Source organism: Canis lupus, chromosome 11 (genome assembly GCF_048164855.1).
Source record: "Canis lupus baileyi chromosome 11, mCanLup2.hap1, whole genome shotgun sequence".
Lineage (NCBI taxonomy): Eukaryota > Metazoa > Chordata > Mammalia > Carnivora > Canidae > Canis > Canis lupus.
This window is the reverse complement of record NC_132848.1, coordinates 26,047,883-26,072,621: the sequence shown is the minus strand read 5'-3', so window position 1 is coordinate 26,072,621 and position 24,739 is coordinate 26,047,883. Positions and strand designations below refer to the sequence as shown.

The 24,739-nt window shown below is 56.7% G+C and overlaps 2 protein-coding genes across 10 annotated transcripts; both read right to left on the bottom strand.

The window, feature by feature from the left end:
* Window positions 1–2,202: 2,202 nt before the first annotated feature.
* On the bottom strand, window positions 2,203–11,524 carry TNFRSF13C (TNF receptor superfamily member 13C). 2 transcript variants are annotated; one of them, XM_072843728.1, is made up of 3 exons: window positions 3,792–11,524; window positions 3,205–3,450; window positions 2,203–2,875 (listed from the first exon to the last, which is right to left on the bottom strand). In XM_072843728.1, exons 1-3 carry the CDS (start codon window positions 4,141–4,143, stop codon window positions 2,694–2,696), a joined length of 780 nt encoding a protein of 259 aa, XP_072699829.1. In that variant the 5' UTR covers window positions 4,144–11,524; the 3' UTR covers window positions 2,203–2,693. The 2 variants fall into 2 exon arrangements, with proteins under 2 accessions (XP_072699829.1, XP_072699830.1); XM_072843729.1 differs by having other exon boundaries at window positions 3,205–3,447.
* Window positions 11,525–11,666: 142 nt separating this feature from the next.
* On the bottom strand, window positions 11,667–24,204 carry CENPM (centromere protein M). 8 transcript variants are annotated; one of them, XM_072843731.1, is made up of 6 exons: window positions 24,048–24,204; window positions 23,451–23,530; window positions 21,657–21,764; window positions 18,083–18,162; window positions 16,625–16,716; window positions 11,667–12,353 (listed from the first exon to the last, which is right to left on the bottom strand). In XM_072843731.1, the coding sequence occupies exons 1-6, from the start codon at window positions 24,102–24,104 to the stop codon at window positions 12,213–12,215; spliced, it is 558 nt and encodes a 185-aa protein (XP_072699832.1). In that variant the 5' UTR covers window positions 24,105–24,204; the 3' UTR covers window positions 11,667–12,212. The 8 variants fall into 8 exon arrangements, with proteins under 8 accessions (XP_072699832.1, XP_072699833.1, XP_072699834.1 ...); XM_072843732.1 differs by having other exon boundaries at window positions 21,657–21,749; window positions 24,048–24,203; XM_072843733.1 differs by lacking the exon at window positions 24,048–24,204 and adding an exon at window positions 23,688–23,799.
* Window positions 24,205–24,739: the final 535 nt, after the last annotated feature.

Here is a 24,739-nt window from a genome sequence, read left to right as displayed (position 1 = left end):
GAAAACCTTGTTGGCAAAGGGTTTATAGACAAGAGAGGGGACGCCCGGGTGGCTCAGCGGTTGAGCGGCTGCCTTTCACTCAGGGGGTGATCCCCATCCAGGGGTTGAGTCCCACATCGGACTCCCCGCAGGGAGCCTGTTTCTCCCTCTGCCTGTGTCTCTGCCTCTCTTTCTGTGTCTCTTATGAATAAATAAATAAGATCTAAAAAAAAAAATTAATAAATAAATAAAGACAAGAGAAAACTCACCAGATATGATAGCCAAGATACGAATTTATATGTGTGGGATAGATACGATTACATGGAACCCATGTCTCAGGGGCCTGATGTCACTGCGTCATGGGTCATTTCTCCATGGGCTCTACCCTAGGTTACTGCCCTGAACTTTCCAAAGTGCCTATAAAATATATGTCTCGATTTTTTTGTAATAAAAGAAAACTTTTTTAAAAGCAAACAAGGGACGCCTGGGTGGCTCTGGCGGTGAAGCGTCTGACTTGGGCTCAGGTCAGGATCTCGGGCTCCACCCCACCCAGTGGTGGTCCTCAGGCTCCCTGCTCAGCAGAATGGGCTTCCCCTCATCTCTTCCTCTGCCCCTCCCCCTGCTCGTCCTCTCTGTCTCTGTCTCTGTCTGAAATGGGTAAATAAAATCTTAAAAAAAAAAAAAAAAAAAAAACCCAAAAACAAAAACAAATGCCCATGCCCCTCCTCCAGGTGCTGTCACTAAGATCAAATGCAGTAACCTCATGAAGTCTCCTTAGAAAGCTAATTAGGACAGAGAACCAGGGACTGGAGGCCCCTGAGTGGTAGGGTCCTTTCCCGGGGACCCTCTTCTTGCCCACATCTTCCCCCACTCTGCTCCTGGTTCTTCCCCAAGGGAGAACCCTTCTGTTATTTGCTGGACAGCAATGATGCCGAGCCTTCTCCCTCCCTGGGGCTCAGTCTCCTCGTCTGTAAAATGGGGGAGTGGAGACAAGGCTTCTTCAAGGTTCTTTCAAGTCCTTCTCCTCTGAGGGCCACAGGCCTGGAGGAGCGCTTTGCATCCAACCTCTCCCCCCCACAACAACTTTTCAAAAATGGAAACCGAGACTAGAGGGGAAGCTGGGGTTTGGCTGGGACATAGTGGGGCCAGAGGTTTGCATGTCTGGACCCCAGAGGGGTTTTACCCATTTGTACCTCCAGGGCCCAGCCTGCGGCTGTGGTGGAAAAGGTGAGTTGGAGATGGAGGGGCCAGGAACAGCCCAGACTCCCCAGTCCTGAGACAAAGGGGAGTGGATGTCTGGCCCATCCTGGGCCTGCTTCCCACCCTCCTGCCTACAGGCCTGGCCACCTGACCTTGCCCCAGCCACCTGGCAGCTCGGGGGGAGGGGCACCTGGGATGCATTCAGGGACAGGGTGGCTGGGGAGACTTAAATGTGGGTGTCAGGATTTGGGGGCTCCAGACCATCTTCTAGGCTGAGAAGGGGGGGCGGGAAGGGCAGGTCAGGGACAGGTGGGCAGAAGGCAGCTGACGCATGGAACAGCACATGGCCAAGGCCCTAATGGTACCCCAAACTCCATCTTCTGACTCCTAGTCCGTGCTTCTCCTGAGAGTGCTAAACTACAACACGTTCCAAGGAGTGTCCGGGTCAGGAGGTTCTAACTCCGTGTAGGAGGGCCAGCAGGAGAGGCAGCGCCTGACCGAGTACGGCGTGGCCCACTGGAGGAGATGGTCTCGCCCGAATTCTGAGAGCAAGGGGTGCTGTTGTCAGAGGACCAAATCCACCAGGATGATGGGTGACCCCAGGGGCTGGCAGAGAATGGCCAAGTGACCACGGCACTTGGGACCTAGTGCTTGAGGAGTGCAGGCCATACAGAGAGGGAGCTCAAAGGATGTCAGGTCAGGCTGGTTCAAGGCCACAGGCCTGCTCTGGCCTCTGAACAAAGGAGCCTCTGGAGGATCCTGGGCCTTTCCCTGAGTACAGCTGAGTGTGCCTTGAAGGCAGCTGGGACTCCAGGTGGCCTCTGACAGAGATGCCTGGCAGTGTGCCTCCAGCGTGAGTGCGCAGTTCAGCCCCAGAGGAGCTCCAGACTTCCTCCCAAGCGCAAGCCTGGGGCTCTGGGAGCTGCTACGAGGGTGAAAATGGCATCGCAGGTCCTAGAAGATTGGGCCAAGCTCAGGGTTGACCCTCGGGTACAGATACCTGAGAATTAGCACAACCCAGGCTACTTGTTAAAATCAAATCATCTTGTATTAGATCCTGAAGCAAACCAGTCAGTTGGTTACTTGTGGTTGCCATTCGCCTCAGTTAAAAGCGGGACAACTCTGAGAGCAAGTATTAAAGAAATACAACACCCAGCTATAAATTAAGCATCCTCCCACTTGATCCTCTTCCTAGATTCATTCTGGTTTACGGTGGCTTTCTGGCACTGAAAGAGAAACCTCCTACGCGACGCGCCCCCACCACTCAAAAGCACAGGAGCTCAGCCACAACCTTCCAGGGCTGCCAGAGATGGTCTGGTTTGAAGCCAAAGGCTCTGTGCCGCCGAGCCCTGTGGCCGGCCTGTAGTCTGTGGTTCTGCAGGGTTAGCTGAGGAGCAGCCTGGTTCCCAGAAGAGGGGCAGGTGGCCCCTGTGATGAAGACCTGAGTCCACCCTCCAGGCCGCTGGCTGACAGCCCACAGGGAGGACAGGGGCCACCTCCTGGCCCCTCCGGCGCTACTGTTGCTCAGGCCCGGCTGTCTTGGTGGTCACCAGCTCGGTGGAGCCCAGCTCTGTGGCTGGCACAGGGACGCTGTGGGCAGGCGGGGTGTTGGCTGGGTCTTCTCCGGCCGGAGGCCACACGGGAGCTGTCGCATCAAGGGGCCCCGGGGGGACGATGATGACATTGTCCAGGGTCTCTAGTTGGGGGAGGGGGCGCAGGGAAGGCAAGGTCAGGAAGGCTGACAGCTTTTCCCCACCCCTGTTCTGGAAGCCTCAGTGGAGGGACCGCCCCGACTGAGAAAAACCCCAAGCCCCGGCAGGGATGGGGAAGGGCGGCCTGTGCTGGGCCCTCGGGACAGGAAGTGCAGATGGGAAGCGCCGGCGGAAGGGAGAAGCGGCCTCCTGTGTGGGGCTCCGGCGGCTCCGGGGCCAGGGCTGCGTCCCTCCCGGGGAACCGGCCCGAGCCGCTGCACCCCTCCCGAGCGCCCCGGCCCCGCCTCCCTGCCCCCCGCCCCGCAGAACTTACCGCGCGGGTGCGGGCGCGGGCGCGGGTCCGGGGCCCCCGGGGGAGCCGCCGCGCGCAGCCGCCGCCGCCACCTCCAGCCCAGCAGCCCCAGCAGCACGAGGGCCAGCGCCAGGCCCAGCAGCGCGGGGGCGCCGAAGAGCAGCGCGGGCAGCGGCAGCGCGGCCTCGGCCTCCGCGGCGGCCCCCGGGCCCACCGACTCCTGCGGCTGCAGCGCCGTCCCGGGCGCCAGGCTGCTGGGCCCGGCTGCTGGCGGGGCGGACGGGGAGGGGGCGCAGGGGGCGGAGGGGAGGGGCGGCCGGGGAGGGGGAGGGGCGGAGGGAGGCGAGGCTGGGCCCGGGGAGGGGGGCGGGGGAGGGGAGGGAGGGCCGGCGGGGGGCGGGGGAAGGGCAAGAGAGGGAGAGGTGAGGGCCACATGGTGACCGCCGGTCCCCACGAGGCCCCGCTTGCAGCCCCCCATCAAACCAGTCACCGCCCCCCGCCCCCGTCCCGGGTGGCCTGCGACTCCCGCAGGTTGCGCGGTGGGGGCCCCCCCTCCTTCCCAGGGCTGCACCCCTGCTGACCAGCTGGCTGAGTGGGTCGGCTCTTACCCGGTCTGGGTTCTGGCGTCCGGAGCAGCTTGCAGGCCACGCAGTTTCGGACCAGAGGGTCAAAGCACTCGGCCTGGACGCAGCGCGTGGGGACCGGCCCGTCCCTGCCCCGCGCGCCCCTGCCCCGCGGGCCCCGCGCGCCTCTCCTGTCGCTGCCCATGCTGCCGTGCCCAGCGCTCGCTCGCGGGGGACTGAGCCTGGCTTCGGCTCCCAGAGGAGGAAACCGGGAGGGGCCGCCACCCACTGGGCCCCGCCCCACCCTCCTGCCTGCTGGGGTGGGACCACTCGCAAGGCCCCGCACCCCACACCTTCTCTTTCTACCTGTGGTTCCTCCATTCAACCACTCAACCATCACCTCCAGACGACTGCTGGGCGGGCCCTGTGCTGGGGCGCAGACCCCGCGCTCCTGGGCAGTAGAGGTTGGGCCCCTGCAGTCAGGACCTCTGGGTGGCCTCCTCTGTCCTGCTCCCCAAGGCCAGCCCACAGCCCCAGACAACCCCCACCAGCCGTGTCCTCCTCACCCCACCTGGTCCCCCTCTGGGGCTCCTTCCAGCCCTTCCCAGGCAGAGCAGGTTCGGTTCACAAGGCTTCCTGAGTGCCCAGGGTGCTGGGGAGACAGCGCCTCACGGCAGCAGTCATGGAGGGGGCTGGAAGGCTTCGGAAAGGACGGGATGGTGGGAAGGTGTCTGCCCAGCGAGATCTAGGGGAGCATGACTGACGGAAGAGGACAGAGATGGGGCCCAGAGACTGCTGGGCCCGGGGGCTGGGCTGGACTCGTGGCTGAGGGTTAAGGAGCCAGGGAACCACGCAGAGCTTTCAGCAGACGGCACCATAGTCAGACTTGGGTGACAGTGGGGAAGCTCTGGCTGGAGTAGAGGACACAGCGGGGGGAGGGAGACGGTGGCCGAGGGCCCGAGGACAGACAGCTCAGTTCCCAGATCCGAGGCAGGAGGGAGAGACTCCGATCAATAGATGAACAGACAGACCAAGACCCATGGGTCCCAGGGCTGTGTGTGTCCTGGCCTGCCTACCTCTGAGTCTCACTGGGGTCCCTTCTGTCTCTACTCTCTGGTGTTTGGCCTGTCACCCGTGTCTCTCAGATTGAGCCTCAGACACACACACAGGCCCCTCCTGCCTCCCTTGCCGTCTGCAGGGGCTGGCAGAGAGCTTCGGCGGGGATGGGGTCGGCCATCCCAGCTCAGGGCTGGGGAGCGCAGAGGCAGGGGCTGCCTGGATGGGGCAGGAGCAGATTCAGCAGCTTCGAGGGGGGAGAGAACGCTTCCAGCAGAGAAGCTGGCGCTGGCGAGGGCAAAGGCAAAGAGGGGGAAGAGGGGGAAGCTGAGTCTGGAGACAGGCAAGGGGATGCTGCAGAGGAGGGGAGGCAGGGATGCTCTGGGCCTCCGCGTCAGGCTCCTGGGCCCTGGGGAGCCCCTACCAGAGCGCAGGGAGAGATGCTCTGAGCTGTGCTGCAGAAGCGACCCTGTCTCTGGCTGCTGTGGAGTTGGAGACAGGACTCCACGGTCCAGAGCAGGGGAACCATCTAGAAGCTGTTTAGGAGCAAAGAGTGATGCTGTGGTGCAAGGGGAGCAAGGCTGGCCCCGGGTTTCTGGCTCGAGGGACTCCAGCAGCCCCCTGGGTGGGCCGGCATCCAGGAGCCCTGGCCCACTGCCTCTCTGTCCTCTGCCCACGGCCCAACAACTCCAGGGCAGGAAGGTGTAGGCGTCAGGGCAGCTGCAAAGGAGAAGTGGGTCTGGGGTGGTGGGTGTGGGTGTGAGTGTGGGTGTGTGGTGAGGGGGTGGGGGGGCCGGGAGCCCAGAGAGGAGGGGGGGCCAAATCGCCACCCCCATCACTGGTGGTGCCAGTATTGCCTGGGAGCCCTTACACGGGGCCAGGCACCTCGTTAACCCTCACGCCGCCGTTGGGCCGAGCAGACTGAGTCTTGTGGGAATCTGGAGTGAGGATGGTGTCCCTGGGAGAGGGTGGCCCATGGGGCTGGTCTGGGGTCACTTACAGGAGCCACTTCTATGTGGCAGCTGCACCTGCTCCAGCACAAAGCGGGGGAGGCGGCCTTCAGGGGCCCAAGCCAGAGGGGCAGAGTGGTGATCTACCCGCGGCCTCCTAGGGCCCAGGAAGGCACGCGTCAGGGACAGGCCATGGCGAAAGGCGTGTGCGATTAGCGTCGGTGGTGTGTGCAGGTGCCTGACCCCGGACAAACCTTGTCACTTGTGACTCCTGAATGAGAAGCAGAGGGAGGCCTTGAATCCCGACTTCACAGTTAAAAAAAATTTCCCCAACAGACCAAGGTGATAAATGTTAGGTTAAATCCTCAGCAGATTCCTTATTTGGGGTTACATCTCTGAAGTCAAGATTATTATTTCTTTTTTTAAGATTTTATTTTAATATATATTTTGTTTATTTATTCATGAGAGACACACAGAGAGAGAGGCAGAGACACAGGCAGAGGGAAAAGCAGGCTCCATGCAGGGAGCCCGATGTGGGACTCGATCCCAGGTCTCTAGGATCAGGCCCTGGGCTGAAGGCGGCGCTAAACTGCTGAGCCACCCGGGCTGCCCAGATTTTATTTATTTATTCATGAGAGTCACAGAGAGAGGCAGAGACACGGGCAGAGGGGGAGAAGCAGGTTCCCTGTGGGGACCCCGATGTGAGACTCGATCCCAGGACTCCGGGATCACGAGTCTCATGCTCGCTCACTCAGGCACCCTATGATGTTACTTTTTTAAATAATCCCTACACCCTACGTGGGGCTTGAACTCACAACCTCGAGATCAAGAGTCTCACGCTCCACCGACTGAGCCAGGCCGGAACCTGATAGTTTTAAACACTTTGGTATCATCACCTCAAAGGTACTGAGTAGGAAAGAAGGGACTTTGCTGCTGAAACCCCATCTCACGGAGTGTCACTCGGTGTTCTCATGTTCTCGTTCACTGATGAAGTGTTTTACAAAGATAACTAATTTGGGGTCTTTCGGGGGAAAAGGAGTCTCTGATGATCTTTGTCCCTCAAATTCCCCCCAAAACACCCTCCCAATGGTCCGAACACGGGCGGTGCTATGATGTCGGGTTTCCAGATGGTGAGGCAGGGGCTCTGAGGGGCCAGGGATGACCCAGCTTCGGGGGAGCCAGGATAGGGCCTGTGCCCTTCATGCCTGGGGCTGGGGCTGGCGCCGGGGGCAAGGAGGAAGCTGCCGGTGGGATACGCTGGGTGCTAAGCGGGGGTGGGAAGGGTGGGGGGCATTCCCGGGGGAGACCGAGGCCCCGCTCCCCAGACCTAGATGTGAAAGTGCTCGGAGCGCCAGGACGCACTCCTTACGTGAACATCATTTTTAATTGTAATTCTGTAATACCTGCACACACTCTCATGAAAAAACCCTCAAACAATACAGAAGTCTATGAGTAAGGAGGGGCATTTCCCTGCTGTCCCCAGAGGGAGCCTGTTCTGGTTTTTTACTTTTTCATCCCATCCTGTTTCATGCCTTTAAATTGTCAGGCAAGTGCCTGGGGGGGAAACAGGTTCTGTGATTCATCAAAGGGGCCACACAGTGGGAGCTGCTCTGGGGACTTCCCTGCCCTCCTCTGCCCCGTAGCTCTCTCCTTCTATTTGGTTGTATTTTGTCTCAGGAGTGGTCAGGGGCCCCAGGGCAGGGACCCCTTTTTCATGTACTTGGCACTGGCAAATAGGACACTGCGAGGAAGCCCCTCTCACTGGGGGACAGCGGGAAGAATGTGGGGACAGGACCAGGGGCAGGAGAGGCAGAGGATCCACACGAAGTCCTGGTGAGGCTGGAGCGCCCCCAGACCCTCTCCCCTTGACCCCCTTCCATGAAGCGGTTATAAAACCCCTGTCCAGGTTTTCACAGGCCCAAGCTCCCTCATCGCCCCCACCATGTGCCCATACACACACACGTACACACATGCACGTGTGCACAGTTCAGCACGCCTCAGGGCAGGGCTCCCCAGCAGGTCTGAACACGGCCCCGGGATGGGGGACACAGGCCTTCTATGTGAGATCAGAATGGAGACCCCAGACCCCAGACCCTCAGCGTCTCAGCCACAGGGAACAGTCTGCGCCTCCTGGGGGCTAGGCCGAAGGCTGGGGTGGGGGGCGGAAGAGCAGGGAGCCTCCCCAGGGGCTGCACCTCCCTCAGGCCCCGTTCAAGGCACCCCACAGCAGTGGGGACAAGGGCTGGGCTCTGGTCTCCCTGCAGGCTGCTGACGCACAGGCGGACCCAGAGCAGACTCCTCCATTCAGTCACCACTCACTCACGGAGACTTGCTGTGCACCAGGCACTGTTCTAGATTCCGGGGAGACGGCAGGGAAGGACAGAGACAAAATCCAAATGGGGAAACCATATAGTAGGTGAGGGTCTGAGAAGTGCTGGGGAGAAAAATTCAGGAGGGAAGGGTGTCAGGGAGGGCCCGAGGGTCAGGGAAGGCCTGGTGAGATCTTGGCACAGAGGGATGGAGGCGAGAGTGACCCCCCCAGGACCAAGGCCCAGGGAATGGCACAGTCACCCAGGAAACGGCAGTGCCCAGCACGGGCCGACCGCCTGCCTGGCCCTGTGCCCTGCAGGAGCCCACACCCCTCGCCTCAACCTGTGGGGAAATGGCACCGTGATTGCCTCTTCACAGAGAGGAAAGCAGGCTCAGAAGGATCGGGGACGAGCCAGGCGGCCCCTCAGTCCCTGAGCTCTTCCCCCACTGCTACCACCACACACACATCTCTGGAGTAACCCCCCTGGTCAGCAGGCGGGGAGGCAGATCCAGGCCTCAAGGAGCCTGCGGCCTAACACAGCAGAGGATGACCAGGTGCCAGGAGCCCTGGGCCTGGCCTTGCAGGGCTATTATATAGCCAAGCAGTAGCCCCCGGGACCCCCGAATGCCCTTGGCATTCCTCCTGATGGAAGAGGGTGGCCCCAAGGGAGGCTACCTCCTGCCCAGGTCAGGGGCGCTGGGACTCCGTGCCCTCTCTCCCTCCCAGAGTTGGGCCCCAGGGTCTGTCCACAGGGTCACACTCAGGTGGGACTCCGATTTGGGCAGGTCCTGACAACCCACTACATCGTCCCCGCCCTCCACCCCTCGAGCCTCCAGGTGTGCACGAGAAGCCTTTCCACCCGGATTCTCTGCTGCTCGACTGTGGTCCAGGGGAGGCCCAGGGAAAGAGGTTAAGCCAGCAGGTGCCTGGTGGGAAGGGGACCTTTCTGCTGGAGTCTGTCAGGCAGGCCTGGCCCAGCACCAGGTGTGGGAGGTGAGGGCCAGGCTGGGGCAGGGCCTTTATCTCAGGAGCTCCCCAGCACTCACCCTGCCCGCCACGCCCCTGCGCAGCGGCAGCCAACCCCAGGACGGTCTGTGCGGGGCACACACGGGCGGGCACAACAGGCACGTCAGGCTCTTTGGTTTCTCTGAGCCTTACGAGAACCTCAAGAGACTGTGGGGACAGGAAGACAGGAAGTGAGCTGCCCAGGGTCACACTGCAAGTTGGCCACAGACCCCAAGTCAGTGAGACTCACAGGCTGGGTCCTTTCCCACTGCATCACTTCCCCTCCGGGACCAGGCTGCCCTGTCGGAGCCGCAGCCCGAGGCCGCCCCAGCCTCTGCTCAGCGAGGGGTGAAGGAGACACAGGTGCCAGGCTGCAGAGCCCCCTCCTCACTGGCGCGGGAAACAGCGTTAGACCGGGGCCAGGACACACAGGCCCGGCCATCTCCTACGAAGTGAGTTCCCTGGGGTCGCCCAAGGAACAAAACAGGCTGTGACCTTGAGCGAGCCCGGCCCCTCCCCACAGGCAGGGCCCACCCCAGTACCCAGCCAGCAGGGGCCCAGCAGCTCCCAGATCCAGCAGAAAGGCATCTTCTCCTGGAGCCTCAGGCTGCCCACCCATCCACACAGCTAGCCCACCCCCAAAACTGCCCCCAATGTGACCATCTTGTGACCAAGGCCAGCCTGAGAGTCTGACATCTGTTTAAACTAATGGCTTATGCTCGGACCTGAGACCAGCTGAGGAGAAAAGCATTAAAAACTAGCCCGGGGGATCCCTGGGTGGCGCAGCGGTTTGGCGCCTGCCTTTGGCCCAGGGCGCGATCCTGGAGACCCAGGATCGAATCCCACATCAGGCTCCCGGTGCATGGAGCCTGCTTCTCCCTCTGCCTATGTCTCTGCCTCTCTCTCTCTCTCTCTGTGACTATCATAAATAAAAATTAAAAAAAAAAAAAAAAAAAAAAAAAAAAACTAGCCCGACCTCCTCCTACAGACAAGGAAACTGAGGCTGGTGGAGGACAGCTAATGTGCCTAAGGTCACAAGGCCAAGTGCAGCGTCTCCCAGCTCCCTCCCCGCCACCACAGCACCAGGCACCAACCAGGCAGCACTGGGCATAAAGGCGGTCCCGGTCACCGGCCCCGCAGGTGCAGAGTGGCCACGCTCCCTGGCAGGGGTGGCGGGCCTGGAGACCTGCTCACTGCCGGGCAGGGGCTGCTCAGCTCTGCGCGGGGCCGAGGCGGCCTCTGGGTTCCTGGGCCCCGGCCAAGCTCCCTGCGGCTGGCACAGGAGCAGCATCACGTTCCCCTGGCACTTGGAAGGCTCTCAGATCCTCAGCTGGAGTGTGATGCCACTTCTCTTGTTAAATGGCACCAGGTGGCACAGAAAACATGGCACAGGGACCAGAGAGACATGCGCCCCATGCTGGCTGGGGGGAGGCTCAGGGGTATGGGGAGGACCTTCCCCTGTCAACATGACGTGCCCGGCAGAGGCAGGCAGGCTGCGGTCCACACCCCACCTCTCCGCCTGGATCCTGTGCTCCATCAGCTCCCCAGAACCACCCTATTTCCGCTTGCCCCCCACTCTGCCCTGCAAAGCCCCATCCTTTATGGCCCAGGCCACTGAGGGGCTGAAGACAAGGCTGTTCCCAGGAGGCACCTCTGCCGATCCGATCCTGCCCATCCTCTCAGAGACCAACACGCACTTCTACTTCTCACCTCGGCCTCTTCCTTCGGCCCTGGATGCGGCAGCCTCACCACAGAAGCTGGCCTCCCTTCCTCAGCGCCGAGGAGCCCCAGGCTTACAGTCGTGCTCTTCCTGGCTCGGGCAGTGTTCCTATCCTGCTCCTCGCCCGCTCCTCCACCAGGCCTGCCCCTGTGCTAACAGGCACCTTGCAGGCCCGTCCTGAAGTGTGGACTCCAGCATGTGGGAGTGGCTCCTTGAGACTGCCCTTCCTGACAGCTGCTTTCTCAGGCACAAGGCTTGCGTGTCTACCCTCGTGACGCCTGCCATAAGTTCCAAGCCGGCCCCCCTTCTCATAGAGCATGGGCTCCGGCCGTGATCCGTGACAGCATGTCAGAGCAGAGGTGCTCCGGGGCTGGCCCCACCCAGGGCACCAGGCAGGGCTCCTGAGGCCCGAAGATGCAGGCAAGTCCTGGCCCAAGCCAGGTGTGGGTAGAGGGCACATCATGGTCCAAGGGAGCCCCAACCTGGCTCTCCTCCCATTGTCTCATCCCCCAGACCCCATGTACCCAGCGCTGGCCACAGGGGAGTGGCAGTGGCCTCAACCTGGCTGACCCGATTTCTGGATTCCAACCCTGGCACTTGTGCAAATTCTCATTAGACCCAAAGGGGAAGGGGAGCCATAGTCATGGCACAACCTCTGGCCACCAAGGAGGGAGCCAGCCCTCTAGACAGCCTTTCTCACGATTCCCACAACCTTACCAATTCATAAAGAGTGTAATTTCTGGGTTTGCACCAGCTTTTGAACCTAGCCCTGTGATTTCAAACAATAGTTACTGTTCACTGAGTGCTTAGCTGGGACGGTGCAAGGCCCTAATACAACGGATTATGGGCTACAAGCGGACAGAGAAATACAACAGCAGGCTTGTCACCTGTCATTTCATTCAGGTCTCACACCGCAACAAGGTCAACAGAACGATCTCCATTACACGCCTGGGGAAACCGAGGCTCTATGAGGCCACAGCAGGCTCTGTAGGAATGGCAAGGCTAGGATGTGGGGTCAGATTGGGTCACAGAGTCCAAGCTCCCGCTGCCCGACCCTCCTAACTGTCCAGAGTCGGTGTCCTCATCTGCAAAATCAAGGTGGTGGAGACCAGGGGTTTTCAAACTTTTTTTGAGCCATGGACACTTTGTTCAAATGAAGCCTGAAGTGGAGATGCAGCCCGGCAGATGGATGAAGACACGGGGCTCTGCTGCGGTGAGCATGGGGGGGTGGGGGGGGGCTGCAGCCCACCCGCTGGGCTCCCTGCTGCAGCGCAGAGGAGTCTGGGCCGTGCAGGGAACGGGCCGTGCAAGAACGACTGCTGACCCTGAGCCTGTCAGGCCCTGACCCGGTCTTTGACAACAGTGGAAGTTGACTGCACAGGGCACCAGGCCGCAGGGAGGGCCAGCTTGGGGGCCAGCGGCTCTCACAGGTCCTCCGGGGCGGGGTTCTCAGAGCTCCTCAACAGGGACAGCAGGTTCAGGGCTGAGACGCCGGGCACGTGGCCAGCGCAGATCTGCAGCATGCGTACCAGGCGCTGCGCCACGGTGGCTCGAAAGCCTTCCCTCTGCAGGGGGAGATTAGAGGACAGTGGTGAGGCTGATCCGGGGCAGCATGCCCCACTCCCCTTACTCAGAGTAGCCGCACAGGCTGCCAGAGGTGAGCGGAAGCTGAGCTGTGGGGCCAACTTTGGGCACCACTGCCCGTCACGGCCATGCCCCTGTCCACAGCACGCCTCACCAAGCAGCTTCCAACTGCTCCCTCCAGACACCCTCCAGGATGCCTCAGACGATGACCCCTCCTCCAGAGGAAACAAAGCTTAGCAAGCAGGGCTGGCGAAGGAGGGTCTAGTGGCCGCTGAGCTGGGATGTGAAGCAGAGCTAGTTCCAACCACCGCCCAGGAGGCAGAGGCCCCGAAGGCTCCTTACCTGGGAGCTGAGAAAGACAGTCCCAGGCATGGAAAAGAGGGGAGAGAGAGGCCCTCATGGGGATGGGGGGTGCGCCAACATAGAGTTCCCTCATCAGGGCTTTGGAAGGCAGGGGCCCAGAGGCACCGGTGGGGTCAGGTCAGGTAGGGTGAGCAACTCTGTCCCCGGGCCTGGTGCCAGCAAGCGCAGCAAAGGAGGCGCCATGTCAGTGCCTGGTGAAGGACAAACCATGCTCAGCCGTCCTCCCTTGTCAACGGGCGCAGCGGGAGCATCTCGTCCTCCCCCTGCGCCCCCTTTCCCTGGGGAAGTGGGCATCACCGTCCGACCAGTCGCCCTAACTAGAGACCAGGCACCCTCAGTCCCCCGGCTCTTGCTCCCTGCCATGGTCACTTGTGACTTCTCGGTCCAAATCCAGAGGCAGCTGTCATTTCCACTGAGTCTCTTTTCCCTGGAATGCTTTCTACCTGCCCCCAGGATGCCACACTCACCTGGTCCCTCCTCCTGCCTCATGGGCTGCTCCTTCCTATCACACATCTAAGTGCTGCCCCGGCCTTGGCCTTGCCTGTGCAAGGCTTCTCCCCACCACACTCCCTGGTGACCTCATCCAGTTCCGGGATCTAAAACCATCTCACTGCCCACGATACCCAAATTATATCTCCAGACCCTTCCTCTGAACATCAGACACACATATGTGGTTGCCTACTCGATTTCTGGGTAGACATCTGACAGACACCCTGATCTTATTAGCATGTCCCCAGGGAAGTCCCTGAGGGTTCTCCCAACCTGTCCCCGCCATAGTCGCCCCATCTCAGCCAAAATCACCTCTATCCTACATTCTAACAGTTGCTCAACTGAAAACTCCAGGGCCATCCTGAGTCTCCTTTATCCCATGTCTCACCCCCAGGTCACGGGCACATCTGTTAGTTCCACCCTGGAAATACCCAGTATTGCAGACTGTCCTGTCTTCCTCTTCCCCAGACACCACTGAGCCCAGGCCACTCCTAACTCTTCCAGAAACAGCCTCCAGGACATTTCCTCATTTCTGCCCTTGCTTCTCTTCCACACACTCTTCTCCCAACAGCTGGAGGGATCCACGTAGACCCGCATCACATAAACAGAAAAATAAAAATAAGGCCCATGTCAGGCCACATCCCTCCCTGCCCCCGCACCCTCCCTGCAGCTCCAGGTTTACTCAGTGAAAGCCACCACCCTTACTAAGACCAACCAGGCCCTCCTGCTCGGCGAAGTCACTCTGATGCACCAACTACTACTGTGCCCTCTCTTTGCTGTGCTACTGCCCTAAGCCTCCTTGGGGGGGGGGAACCCTGGACACACCAGGCAAGTCCCACACTCTAGGCCTATGCACTTGCTGTCCCTCTGTGCTCCTCCACCAAGAGTCTCCACAGCCTGCCTATCTTCCTACCTTCTTCAGGCCCATAAAGGCCTTTTAAACAGTCATTCCTGTCAATCCCACTAAACCTGACTGCTTTTACCACCTGATGCACCACATCCCCATTTTCTAACACTTTACGGCCTCCACCCCAAGCCTCGTCTCCGGCCAGGCCTCCTCCACATGTCACACTCCAGAGATGTGGCCCCCAAACCCAAGTCTGACCACATCAGACTGCTCCCATCACCTGCAGGAAGGACCTCATCCTACTGCCAGGCTCCCAGGTCTGTACACGTCCGACTGCTGCTGCACACCATGCCTGGCGGTCTAGCTTACCCGATTCTGCGGGGGCAGGCGTGATGCCTGGCTCATCTGTGTGCGTCAGGGAACAGCACAGGCCCCATCAGCGGTGCTCGGAAATACATTCACTGGGCAAATCCCCCAACTTCTCAAATGTGTTTCTTCATGTGTTAAACCAGGCAAGGCCTTGAAATATGGTGAGGCCCAAATTTAAATATGCAGAGTGTGCCCTGCAAAGGCCTGCACAGACACGAGGAGTGACGACTGTCCAAACACGCAGTGCTTGGTCTGAGTGAGTGCCAGGTTTGGTTGTGGGCAGGCCAGCTGCTGTTGGAAACAGATAGCAGCTGCGGGCCTTTTCCTGGAGGGCTCGGGCTCCCGGAGCCCCCAGGAGCTGGTGTGGCCTGCCACCTCCTGGCCACAAGGAGAACTGCACCTACTGCACAAGGAGAAGCGCCAGGTAGGGGGCACCACAGCCGGGGCTGCCTAAGGTTCCCGAGCTGTGAAGCAAAGATTAAGATTCCCCCTTAGCCATAAGGAGATGAGGGCTGCATGTGGGTGAAGTGACTTGTTCAAAGCCACTGAGAGCAGGCTAAGAAGGGAAGGAGACAGCAGCCTGCAAACCTGCCGGCTCTACCACTAACATACAAACTAGATGACTGAGCAAGTTGCCTCTCTTCTCTGGGTCTTGGGTTTCTGGGCTATGCTGTGAGGAAAGCCTAGAAGGGCAGGCACTTTGGGTGTATCCCAGGCCTCAGCGTCCTATCCGTGGCATCAGAGTGCTGACTAAAATAGTCCTCAAATATGAAAAATGAATTAGGGTGACAGAGTGGTACGTGCATCTTTATCGATGCACTGAATAAGGGGATCTGTCCATCTGCATATGAGATGGAAACATCTGTCATTTCTGTTGGTGACAGCCCCAGCCCCTGCTATACTACTGACATCTCTTGCCTATATTCATAATGCTAAATTTCACATAGAGTTTAGTGGGAGAGAAAGAAGTATTTTTTTTCTCATACAAGTTCACAGATCCCCTGAATTCTACCCACAGGTTCCCTGAATTCTACCCTCAGAGGGGTCCACAAACCTGTGAATAAGAACCCCAGGTCTGGGTGGTGGTAAGGGACAGGATGCTGACTCAGTTCTCTCTGCATTACATCACTTTGCCTTGGGAACAGGTGCAAGACCCAGGACAGAGCAGAAATGAACCTCAAAATCAATAAACAGACCCCAAAATTAACCAAGCAGGTTGGGTACACAGGTGGAGCAGCCCAGGCCCCGGGAGCCCTCTGTAGACCTCCTAGAAAGAGCAGCTGCTGAGCACTTTTAGCAAAAAGTCTGGATTCATACTGCAGAAAGAGAAGCTGAAGAGCAAAATAGAAATCTGCTCTGCTATGCTCATAATTAGGATCACCTATGAGAAACCTATGACAAACACCAACGGAAGTGAGTTGGGGTAGGGGCCTCTGGGTGGCTCAGTGGTTGAGCATCTGCCCTTGGCTCAGGGCATGATCCCAGGGTTCTGGGATTGAGTCCTACATCAGGGTCCCTCAGGGAGCCTGCTTCTCCCTCTTCCTGTGTCTCCCATGAATAAATACATAGAATCTTAAAAAAAAAAAAAAAAAAAAAAGTGGGTTGGGGTAGAACCGGCACCATAGATATCCCTCCAACCCTCTACCCACCCACCCACTCCCCCACCATTCCGGCTGCCTGCTGGATGCCCTGCCCCAGGCTGGGACTGGACCAGTTCTGCAGTCCACGGGCATAAGGGGGACAGTGGACACTCTGACTGTGGGAGGACATGAGGCAGCACTGGTTAATATAACAGACAAGATGCCTGCCGTCACAGCACTTACAGCCAGCAGGAGAGTGAGAGATTAATGAGGATCCACATATATATACACAAGACTGAGTTATGAGCGAAAACAAAGCAAACGAAAAAGCAAGGTAACAAGCCATAGCACCTGGCATCTGAGAGGCACTCAGGCTGAAAGCATATCATCGCCCTACTTTACTTATGTGTACCCCAACTCTTTGGGTGACTGATCCACCCAAGATACAGCCAATGAGCAGAGAAGCCAGGATTCAAATCAGGATCTTGTGGTCTTCACGTCAGGACCCCCTCGCTTGGGCACACCCTACCGCTTCTCGCTTCTCGACACACCCTACCGTGTGCTGACCACCCTTTCCCTGCACCCATGCGATCAGCGTCCTCACCTCCAGGTCACAGAAGAACAGAGGGCTTCTGTAGGTGTTGGCCAGCTTCGTGACAGTGTTCCGATGGATGCTACAGTGGCTCTCCTGCCCAGCTGCAAAGAAGCCGTGAGTGCTGCAGGCTGAAATGTCTACCCTCGTGGCTGCGAGCCAGGAAGCACTGGGCAAACTCACTCGCTACCCTTCTTTGGGCCTCAGGTGCTTACTGGTCAGTGGGGTGACCATCCTGTTTGAATTTTTCATCAAATTAGAAAATAAAGCTGGAAGGCCTTGGAGAGAGTGCTCTGTAAACAAATGAGTTTCCTCATCTATAAGATGAGGATGGGAACAGCCCCCAACCCACTGAGGTACTATGGAGATTCAATGAATTAATATGTAGGAATGACCTGGCATTCCTTTACTCATCAATGTTTATTTTTATTTATTTATTTATTATTATTATTTTTTAAAAGATTTTATTTATTTATTCATCAGGAACAGAGAGAGAGAGAGAGAGAGAGAGAGAGAGGCAGAGACACAGGCAGAAGGAGAAGCAGGCTCCATGCAGGGAGCCCGAAGTGGGACTCGATCCCAGGTCTCCAGGATCATGCCCTGGGCCAAAGGCAGGCGCTAAACTGCTGAGCCACCCAGGAATCCCACTTATCAATGCTTATTGAGAAGAATCTGTGCCAGGCCCTCCTTGTCAGTTTAGCTGGGTGGAAGTGGACAGCTCAGATACCCCACTGGTATAGGAGGAAAAGTGGCAGGTCTACGGGATGGACACCCCGGGGCCCAGAGTGCAGGGCCAGTTAGGGAGGTGTCCCCCAGGAGATGGGATTTAGGGGTTAGCTAAACAAATAGCAAAAGAGCATTCAAGAGAAGCTGTGTGATATATAATCATTAAGGGTGTGGGCTCCGGGACAGGACTCTCTAGGTACGAACATTGGCTCTACCACTTTTTAGCAATGGGCCTTGTAAGGTTACTTAACCAGGTGAAGAGTTTCCTCAGCTATAGAACAACAATATGTGCCTCAAAGGGTTGTGTGTAATAAAGATTAAGTGATACAGAAACGAAGCACTTTTAGAACAACATCTGGTAACAGTGAGTGCTCCGGAAAGGTTAGCGGCTGCTATTTCTGCTGTTAATATTACAAAGTCTCTGGAACAGCAGGACTTGTTCAGAGAACAATAAGCTGAACCAAAGAACAGGAGGGTGACAGGAGACGAGACCAGACAGGAAAGTGGAAGGCCAAACCTGGGCCTTTATGGGAGATGGGGATTTTACTCTGAAAGCCACAGGGAGCCACCAGGTGACTCTCAGCAATTATCTCAGCAGAATGCTCTGCTCAGATTTGCTTTCAGAGAGACCACCAACAGGTCATTTTCTGAAGCTCATGTTCTTTTAGGCCTCCGGGGCGGCCTCGTTGAGGAGTCTACCATGGTGCTAGCCACACGGCGGGGGCGCGGGCAGGACACACTTACCACCCATGGCAAGGAAGCCCACCTTCCCCAGGAAGAAGGTGGCGTCCACGTGGCGCAGGGACTCCTCCACGTTCTGGAGGCTGGCGTGAGAAGACAAATCAGAGGACAGACCTTACCCCAGAGAAGGCAGAAGGCTGTGCTCCTCATCCCTCAGAGACCGGAGAAGGTACATGAGGGTAAGAGGAAACACCCCTAGAGTAATATTTTGTCTTTTGTTTTGTTTAAGTACTTTTAAAATTACAAAGTGACTCATGCCTGTATAACAATCCAATATGGATGTATTCAGTAAACAGCGTAAGTCTCCCTCTCCAGCACCACCCTTCTGTCTCAACATCCCAGAGGTTACTGCTGCTCACAGTTTGGGATATAATTCCATTTGCAGGGACGCCTGGGTGGCTCAGTGGCTGAGGGTCTGCCTTCAGCTCAGGTGGTGACCCCAGGGTCCTGGGATCGAGTCCCACATCAGGTTCCCTGCAGGGACCCAGCTTCTCCCGCTGGCTAGGTCTCTGCCTCTCTGTGTGTCTCTCATGAATAAATAAATTTTTTTAAAAATTCCATTTGCATATGAATTTCTCATATGTAAATAGAAGCAGTGATATGTATAAGCACGTAGTTGGATTTAACCTGTTACATTCTTTGGAATGGGGACGCCCAGCTGTTAAATGTCTGCCTTCGGCTTAGGGTGTGATCCTGGAATCCTGGGATCAAGTCCCACATCAAGCTCCTGGCATGGAGCCTGCTTCTCCCTCTGCCTCTCCCTCTGTGTCTCTCATGAATAAATAAATAAAATCTTTAAAAGAAAAATTATTTGAAATCACCACCCAGTATCACAATCTATTTTCTAGGTGATGGACACTTGTGTGGTCTCCAATTTTTCACCATTACAAAAAATGCTGCATGGGGGCACCTGGGTGACTCAGTGGTTGAGTGTCTGCCTTTGGCTCAGGGCGTGATCCTGGGATCTGGAATCGAGTCCCTCATCTGGTTTCCTGCTTGGAGCCTGCTTCTCCCTCTGCCTCTGTCTCTGCCTCTCTCTGTGTGTCTCTCATGAATGAGTAAATAAAATCTTTAAAAAAAAAAAAAAAAAAAAGAATGCCACACGAGCATTCTTTTACACATATTCTCACACATGCAGACAAATGTTTTTGTAGGAACGATGCTAGATGTAGAACAGAGCTGGGCCACATTATGTGTCTTTAAAATGTACCTAGACAGGGATGCCTGGGTGGCTCAGACGGTTAAGTGTCTGACTCTCCACCTCAGCTCAGCTCATGATCTCAGGGTCCTGAGATAGAGCCCCATGTTGTGTTCCGCATTGAGCTAGGAGCCTGCTTGAGATTTACACTCTCCTTCTCCCTCTGCCCAACCTGCCCCCCTGCTTGCTGACCCCACTTGTGCAAATATACCCACGCTCTCTCTTTAAAAAAAAAAAAACAGGGATCCCTGGGTAGCGCAGCGGTTTAGCGCCTGCCTTTGGCCCAGGGCGCGATCCTGGAGACCCAGGATCGAATCCCACGTCGGGCTCCCGGTGCATGGAGCCTGCTTCTCCCTCTGCCTGTGTCTCTGCCTCTCTCTCTCACTGTGTGCCTATCATAAATAAATAATAAAAAAAAAATTAAAAAAAAAAAAAAAACAAAAAACCTAGGTATTGCCAAATTGCTTTCCAATAAGGTGACAATATTTATAGTTATATCACATGTATGAAAACACTCTTTTCCTCTAGGACCTTTGGGCCTTTGACCTTCTGGTCCAAGGGTTTCATTCATTGGTGTCCAAGGAGTAATGAAGAAATGTTGTGTCCTGGCCAAAAAGCCATCTTGGTCAGGTGAACCAAGCCAAGGTTTCAGCCTGAATGAGCAAGGTCTGAGGCAAACAGTAAGAATGGCTCTCTGCGCCTAAGTGTGACTATAGAGCAGAATCTCCACAAAGTGTCCCTTTTGGTGAACAGGGTGGTCATACCCAAAGAACAACAGATCTGCTGAGTTAGGACCTCTGGCAATCATGGCAGATCTCAGCCCTTTCTCTGTCCCACCATAAGCTCAAGTCACTGCTCACTTGTTCCAGCTGGCCAGGCAGTATGTCTGGACTTGATCCTGCTGCTGGGTGTGTCTAGTAACTCTATGTCCCTAGTTCCAGGTGTTTCCACCACAGCCTTCCCTTAACCCCCACCACTTGACTTGGTTTCTATGCTGGATGCTGCACCAAACCCCTCAGTCAGCCATCCCCCAACAGGGAGAGAACAGATCTTTTTCTGTACTCCCCAGGGTGGCTGCTGTCCTGTCTCCAGGGTTGCCAGTGCTAAGGGAAGCCAGGCTGGGCCCCAAGCATCATCACCAATCATGTTCCCCTAGCTATGGCCCCACACCACTCTGGGCTCCTGACCCTGGACTGGCCTTAATAGTCCTGCACACGTTATGCTCTTCTTTCCCTTCACATTAACCTTTCTTCACGTGGAACTTTCTGCTTACTCCCATCTTTACCTGGCTACCTCACCTCCAGTAGAAAGCCTACCCTGCCCTAAGTCCTGAGAGTCAGAGGTCTTACTGGGGCTCTCATAGCCCAATACATTCTTCTTCTTCTTCTTTTTTTAAGATTTATTTATTTATTCATGAGAGACACAGAGACAGAGAGGCAGAGACACAGGCAGAGGGAGAAGCAGGCGCCCTGTGGGGAGCCCGATGTGGGACTCAATCCCGGACCCTGGGATCATGCCCTGAGCAAAAGGCAGACACTCAACCACTGAGCCACCCAGGCATTCCCCCAATGCATTCTTCTTTTACGGTAACCTATGCCAGATACTATAATCACCTCTTCGGAAGTCTAGCTTCCTCTCCCAAGTGGGCTAGGAACACCTTGGGGACAGGGGTCTGCTTCATCCATGTCTGTGCCTGCCCTCAGGGATACAGAGAAGGCTGCAGAAAGCATTAGCTAAATGGCCAATGACACTGTTGGGGTTTATCAGTGTCTTTTTTACTTTAAAATTAAAATTTAGGGGATCCCTGGGTGGCGCAGTGGTTTGGCGCCTGCCTTTGGCCGGGGGAGCGATCCTGGAGACCCGGGATCGAATCCCACGTCGGGCTCCCGGTGCATGGAGCCTGCTTCTCCCTCTGCCTGTGTCTCTGCCTCTCTCTCTCTCTGTGTGACTATCATAAATAAATAAAAAAATATTAAAAAAAAATAAAATTAAAATTTATTTATTCATTTGAGAGAGAGAATGTGCCCAAGTACATGGGGCGGGGCAGGGGAGGTGCAGAGGGAGAGAGAGAGAATCTCAAGCAGACTCCCTGATGAATATGGAGTGCACATGGGGCTCAATTCCAGGACCCTGAGATCATGATCTGAGCCAAAATCAAGAGTCAGATGCTCAACTGATTGAGCCATCCAGGTGCCCCTTTAGCAGTGTCTTTAAAATATCATTCACTTGCCACTGGCTCCCCATCCTCACCTTCTGGGCTAACCCCAGGCAGCCTCTCCCTGTGTCCCCTCTTTCCCATCACAAGTGAGGTCATCATCCCAGCACACCCCTATGCCAAGTCTACCTGAGCCCCGTCAGCCCCTATTCTCTGGCTCTCACCTGTATTTGCTGTGAAGGTTGACCACAAACATGATCAGGTCAATTCGAGGCCGATTCACATCGGAGGGCAGAGGGAGGGATCTGGCCAGGTGGCTGAAAAATGAGAAACTGCAGGATAAAGATATATATACCCACATCACAGGGACTATTCACATGCTGCCCTCCATGGGGTAAGAGGCTGTCAAGGGCTCCTCACCTATTCCCCAGATGCCCTTGTGGGCTAGACTCCTCAGGTGAGCACAGGGGCAGAGTAGAGCTGGTCCTATCTAGACTTAATCCTTCTGCCAGAAAGGAGCTCCATTTGGTAACCACCTCAGAAAGAGGGAGTTTGGGATATAAGATGGCAATGGGGCTAGCCAGTCACACTGCATGCTGGGAGGGAGATCAGACTCAGAAGTGGGGTGTTAGACTATGAAGATTAGGGGTTAAAGGCTGAACCCCTGGAGCACCTGGGTGGCTCAGTCAGTAAGCATCTCCCTTCAGCTCAGGTCATGATCTCAGGGTCCTGGGACAGAGCTCTGCATGGGGTTCCCTGCTCAGTGGGGAGCCTGCTTCTCCCTCTCCCTCTTCCCTCTGCTTGTGCTCTCTATCAAATAAATAAATAAAATCTTTTTTTTGTAATATTTATTTATTTGTTCATGATGAGAGAGAGAGAAAGAGAGAGAGAGAGAGAGAGAGAGAGGCAGAGACACAGGTAGAGGGAGAAGCAGATTCCATGCAGGGAGCCTGATGTGGGACTTGATCCCGGGACTCCAGGATCGTGCCCTGGGCCAAAGGCAGGCGCTAAACTGCTGAGCCACCCAGGGATCCCCCAAAAAAGATTTTTTAAAGTTTATTATTTTTTAAAGATTTTATTTATTTATTCATGAGAGACGAGAGAGAGAGAGAGGCAGAGACACAGGCAGAGGGAGAAGCAGGCTCCATGCAGGGAGCCTGCCCAATGTGGGACTCGATTCCAGGACCCCAGGATCACACCCCGAGCCCAAGCAGACGGGCTCAACCGCTGAGCCACCCAGGTGTCCCCAAATAAATAAAATCTTAAAAAAAAAAAAAAGCCTGAACCCCTTTGGAGGGTGATGGAAGTGGGCTCAAATCTCGGGTATGCCAATTATGAGCTATGTGACCTCAGGTATGTCACCCTCATCATCACTGTGGTCTAAACTTGTCCCCTCGTAGGATTCTTTAAATGCTATAATGGGGTTTATTCTCCTAGTAATGGGTGTTTCTGATTCCCATGAAGGTACACCCTCTAGATTGGGATCCTTCCCCTTCAACACGAGCCCCTGGAGCTTATCTATCAGGGAGAATGACACCCACATATATCCAGTCACTTGATTCCCACCAGCAGCTGTTTCTTCTCTCCATCAGTTAGAAAAAGAAAAACAAAATTACTACTTTAGTCAACTTTTCTCCAAATCTGGGGGCAGCGCGGGGCGGGGGGCAGGATCTGAACACTACTCTGTGCCAAGTACTGTTCAAAGCACTGGGCATTCAGTAGTGAACAAAAGTCAAAGTCCCTGACCTGGGGGTGGGGGGCTGACCTCAGGGTTCATGGAGGTGGCCACTGAAAACAAGCAAACTAACACGTGAACAAGGGCATTTCCTGCGGTAACAAGCGCTGGAGGAAAACTGAAGTATGTGACCGAGCGAGGGAGGATCCGTCAGCTGGGGTCAGTTCACGCCCGGGCTGGGGGGTGGGGGGGGTGCCGGCCCCACCTGCCCCCGCCTTCCTGGCAGCGGGGCACAGTCAGGCCGTGGCGGAGCCATCGGACGCCCCCGCCCTCAGCTACGTACATCTTCAGCTCCGAGGCGCAGTCCTCCTTGAGCATCGCGTCGGCCAGCTGCTGCAGAAGTGCATCTTCCGTGCCCACCAGCTGCCCAGGGAGAGAAGGCGGCCTACTGACGCCTGGAGCTCGGGCCACCGACCTGGCACCGCGCGACTCCCGGGTTCCCGCTCCCGCGCGCACAGCGCGGTTTACCCAGCCAGGGCCCCGCCAGGCGCTCGGGTCGTGTCCGCACAGCACTTCTCACCTGGGCCCTCCCTCCGGCGGCCAGACCACCGCCTCCGACTGCCGCCCCCACTGCCGCCCCCGCAGCCGCCCCCCGCAGCCGCCCAGCCTGCAACGCAGGCTCCCGGACTCGGCCAGGCTCCGCGCCCGGCCACTCCACCAATCAGAAACCGGGAAAGAGCCCGCCGCGCGCCTATTGGTGGATACGTCCTCCAGCCTCAGAAGGCGGCTGTTCCGATTGGTTCAGAGTGTGGCTCTCCCGCCCACCACGCCCCAGGCCGAAAAGCGCGCGCCAGACCCTCAGAGAGCCCAGAGGAGCGAGCAGCGGAGGCGCCGCCGACAGGGAAAGGCAGGCGGGGGAAGCGGAACGGCTGACGCCTACCAGGATGGTGGCCGTGTTCAGGCCAGGCTGCTTGTCCAGCGGCCGCAACACCGACATCCCAGGCCCGGGAAGAAGCGCGGCTGTGGGGCGCGCGCAGATACTTCAAACCACTCGGCGGCACGCCCAGAAGTGTGCGGCCGATAGGCACGTGACTCCCGCTTGGGCGGGGCTTTGGGGAACGGGGCGGGGTCCTCTTAAAGGAACCCTGACCTCCCTTTTTAAGCCTGTGGGACAGGCCCTTTATTTCACGCCTCAAAGAAAGAAGGTAATTCAGTGATTCAGTCGTTCACTTTCGTTCATTCATGCATATTCATCATACTCTTGATTCCTTCCAAACTCGCCCCTCCCTTGTCATCCCCAGCTCAGTCGACTCCACCCTTGCAACTGCTCAGAACAAAACATTGAGGTCATTCTTGGCCCCTCTTCTTCACACCCTCATCCAATCCATAAGCAAGCCTGTGGGTTCTAGTGTTAAAATGCATCCAGAAGCTGACTACTTCTTGCCGTGTCCGCTACCACCACCAGGACAAGCCACTGTCATCTTGTCACTGGCTCCCTGCTTCCAGCGTGGTCCCCAGGGTGGCTGTTCCCCACACAGCAATCAGAGTTATCCTTTTTTAAAACAGAATCTGATCAAAATCCACCCAAAGTTCCCATTTCATTCAGAGTACATTGCAAATGCCTTCCGTGGA

Coding starts and splice junctions, on each gene's coding strand:
- TNFRSF13C (XM_072843728.1), bottom strand. CDS start 4,143: ATGGTTGAGTGGTTGAATGGAGGAACCACAGGTAGAAAGAGAAGGTGT. Junction 3,451..3,791: donor GACGCCAGAACCCAGACCGG/GTAAGAGCCGAC, acceptor CCGCCCCGCCAG/CAGCCGGGCCCAGCAGCCTG. Junction 2,876..3,204: donor CCCGCGCCCGCACCCGCGCG/GTAAGTTCTGCG, acceptor TCCCCCAACTAG/AGACCCTGGACAATGTCATC.
- CENPM (XM_072843731.1), bottom strand. CDS start 24,104: ATGTCGGTGTTGCGGCCGCTGGACAAGCAGCCTGGCCTGAACACGGCC. Junction 23,531..24,047: donor TGAACACGGCCACCATCCTG/GTAGGCGTCAGC, acceptor CTCCCTGGGCAG/CTGGTGGGCACGGAAGATGC. Junction 18,163..21,656: donor AACCTTCACAGCAAATACAG/GTGAGAGCCAGA, acceptor TTCTCACGCCAG/CCTCCAGAACGTGGAGGAGT.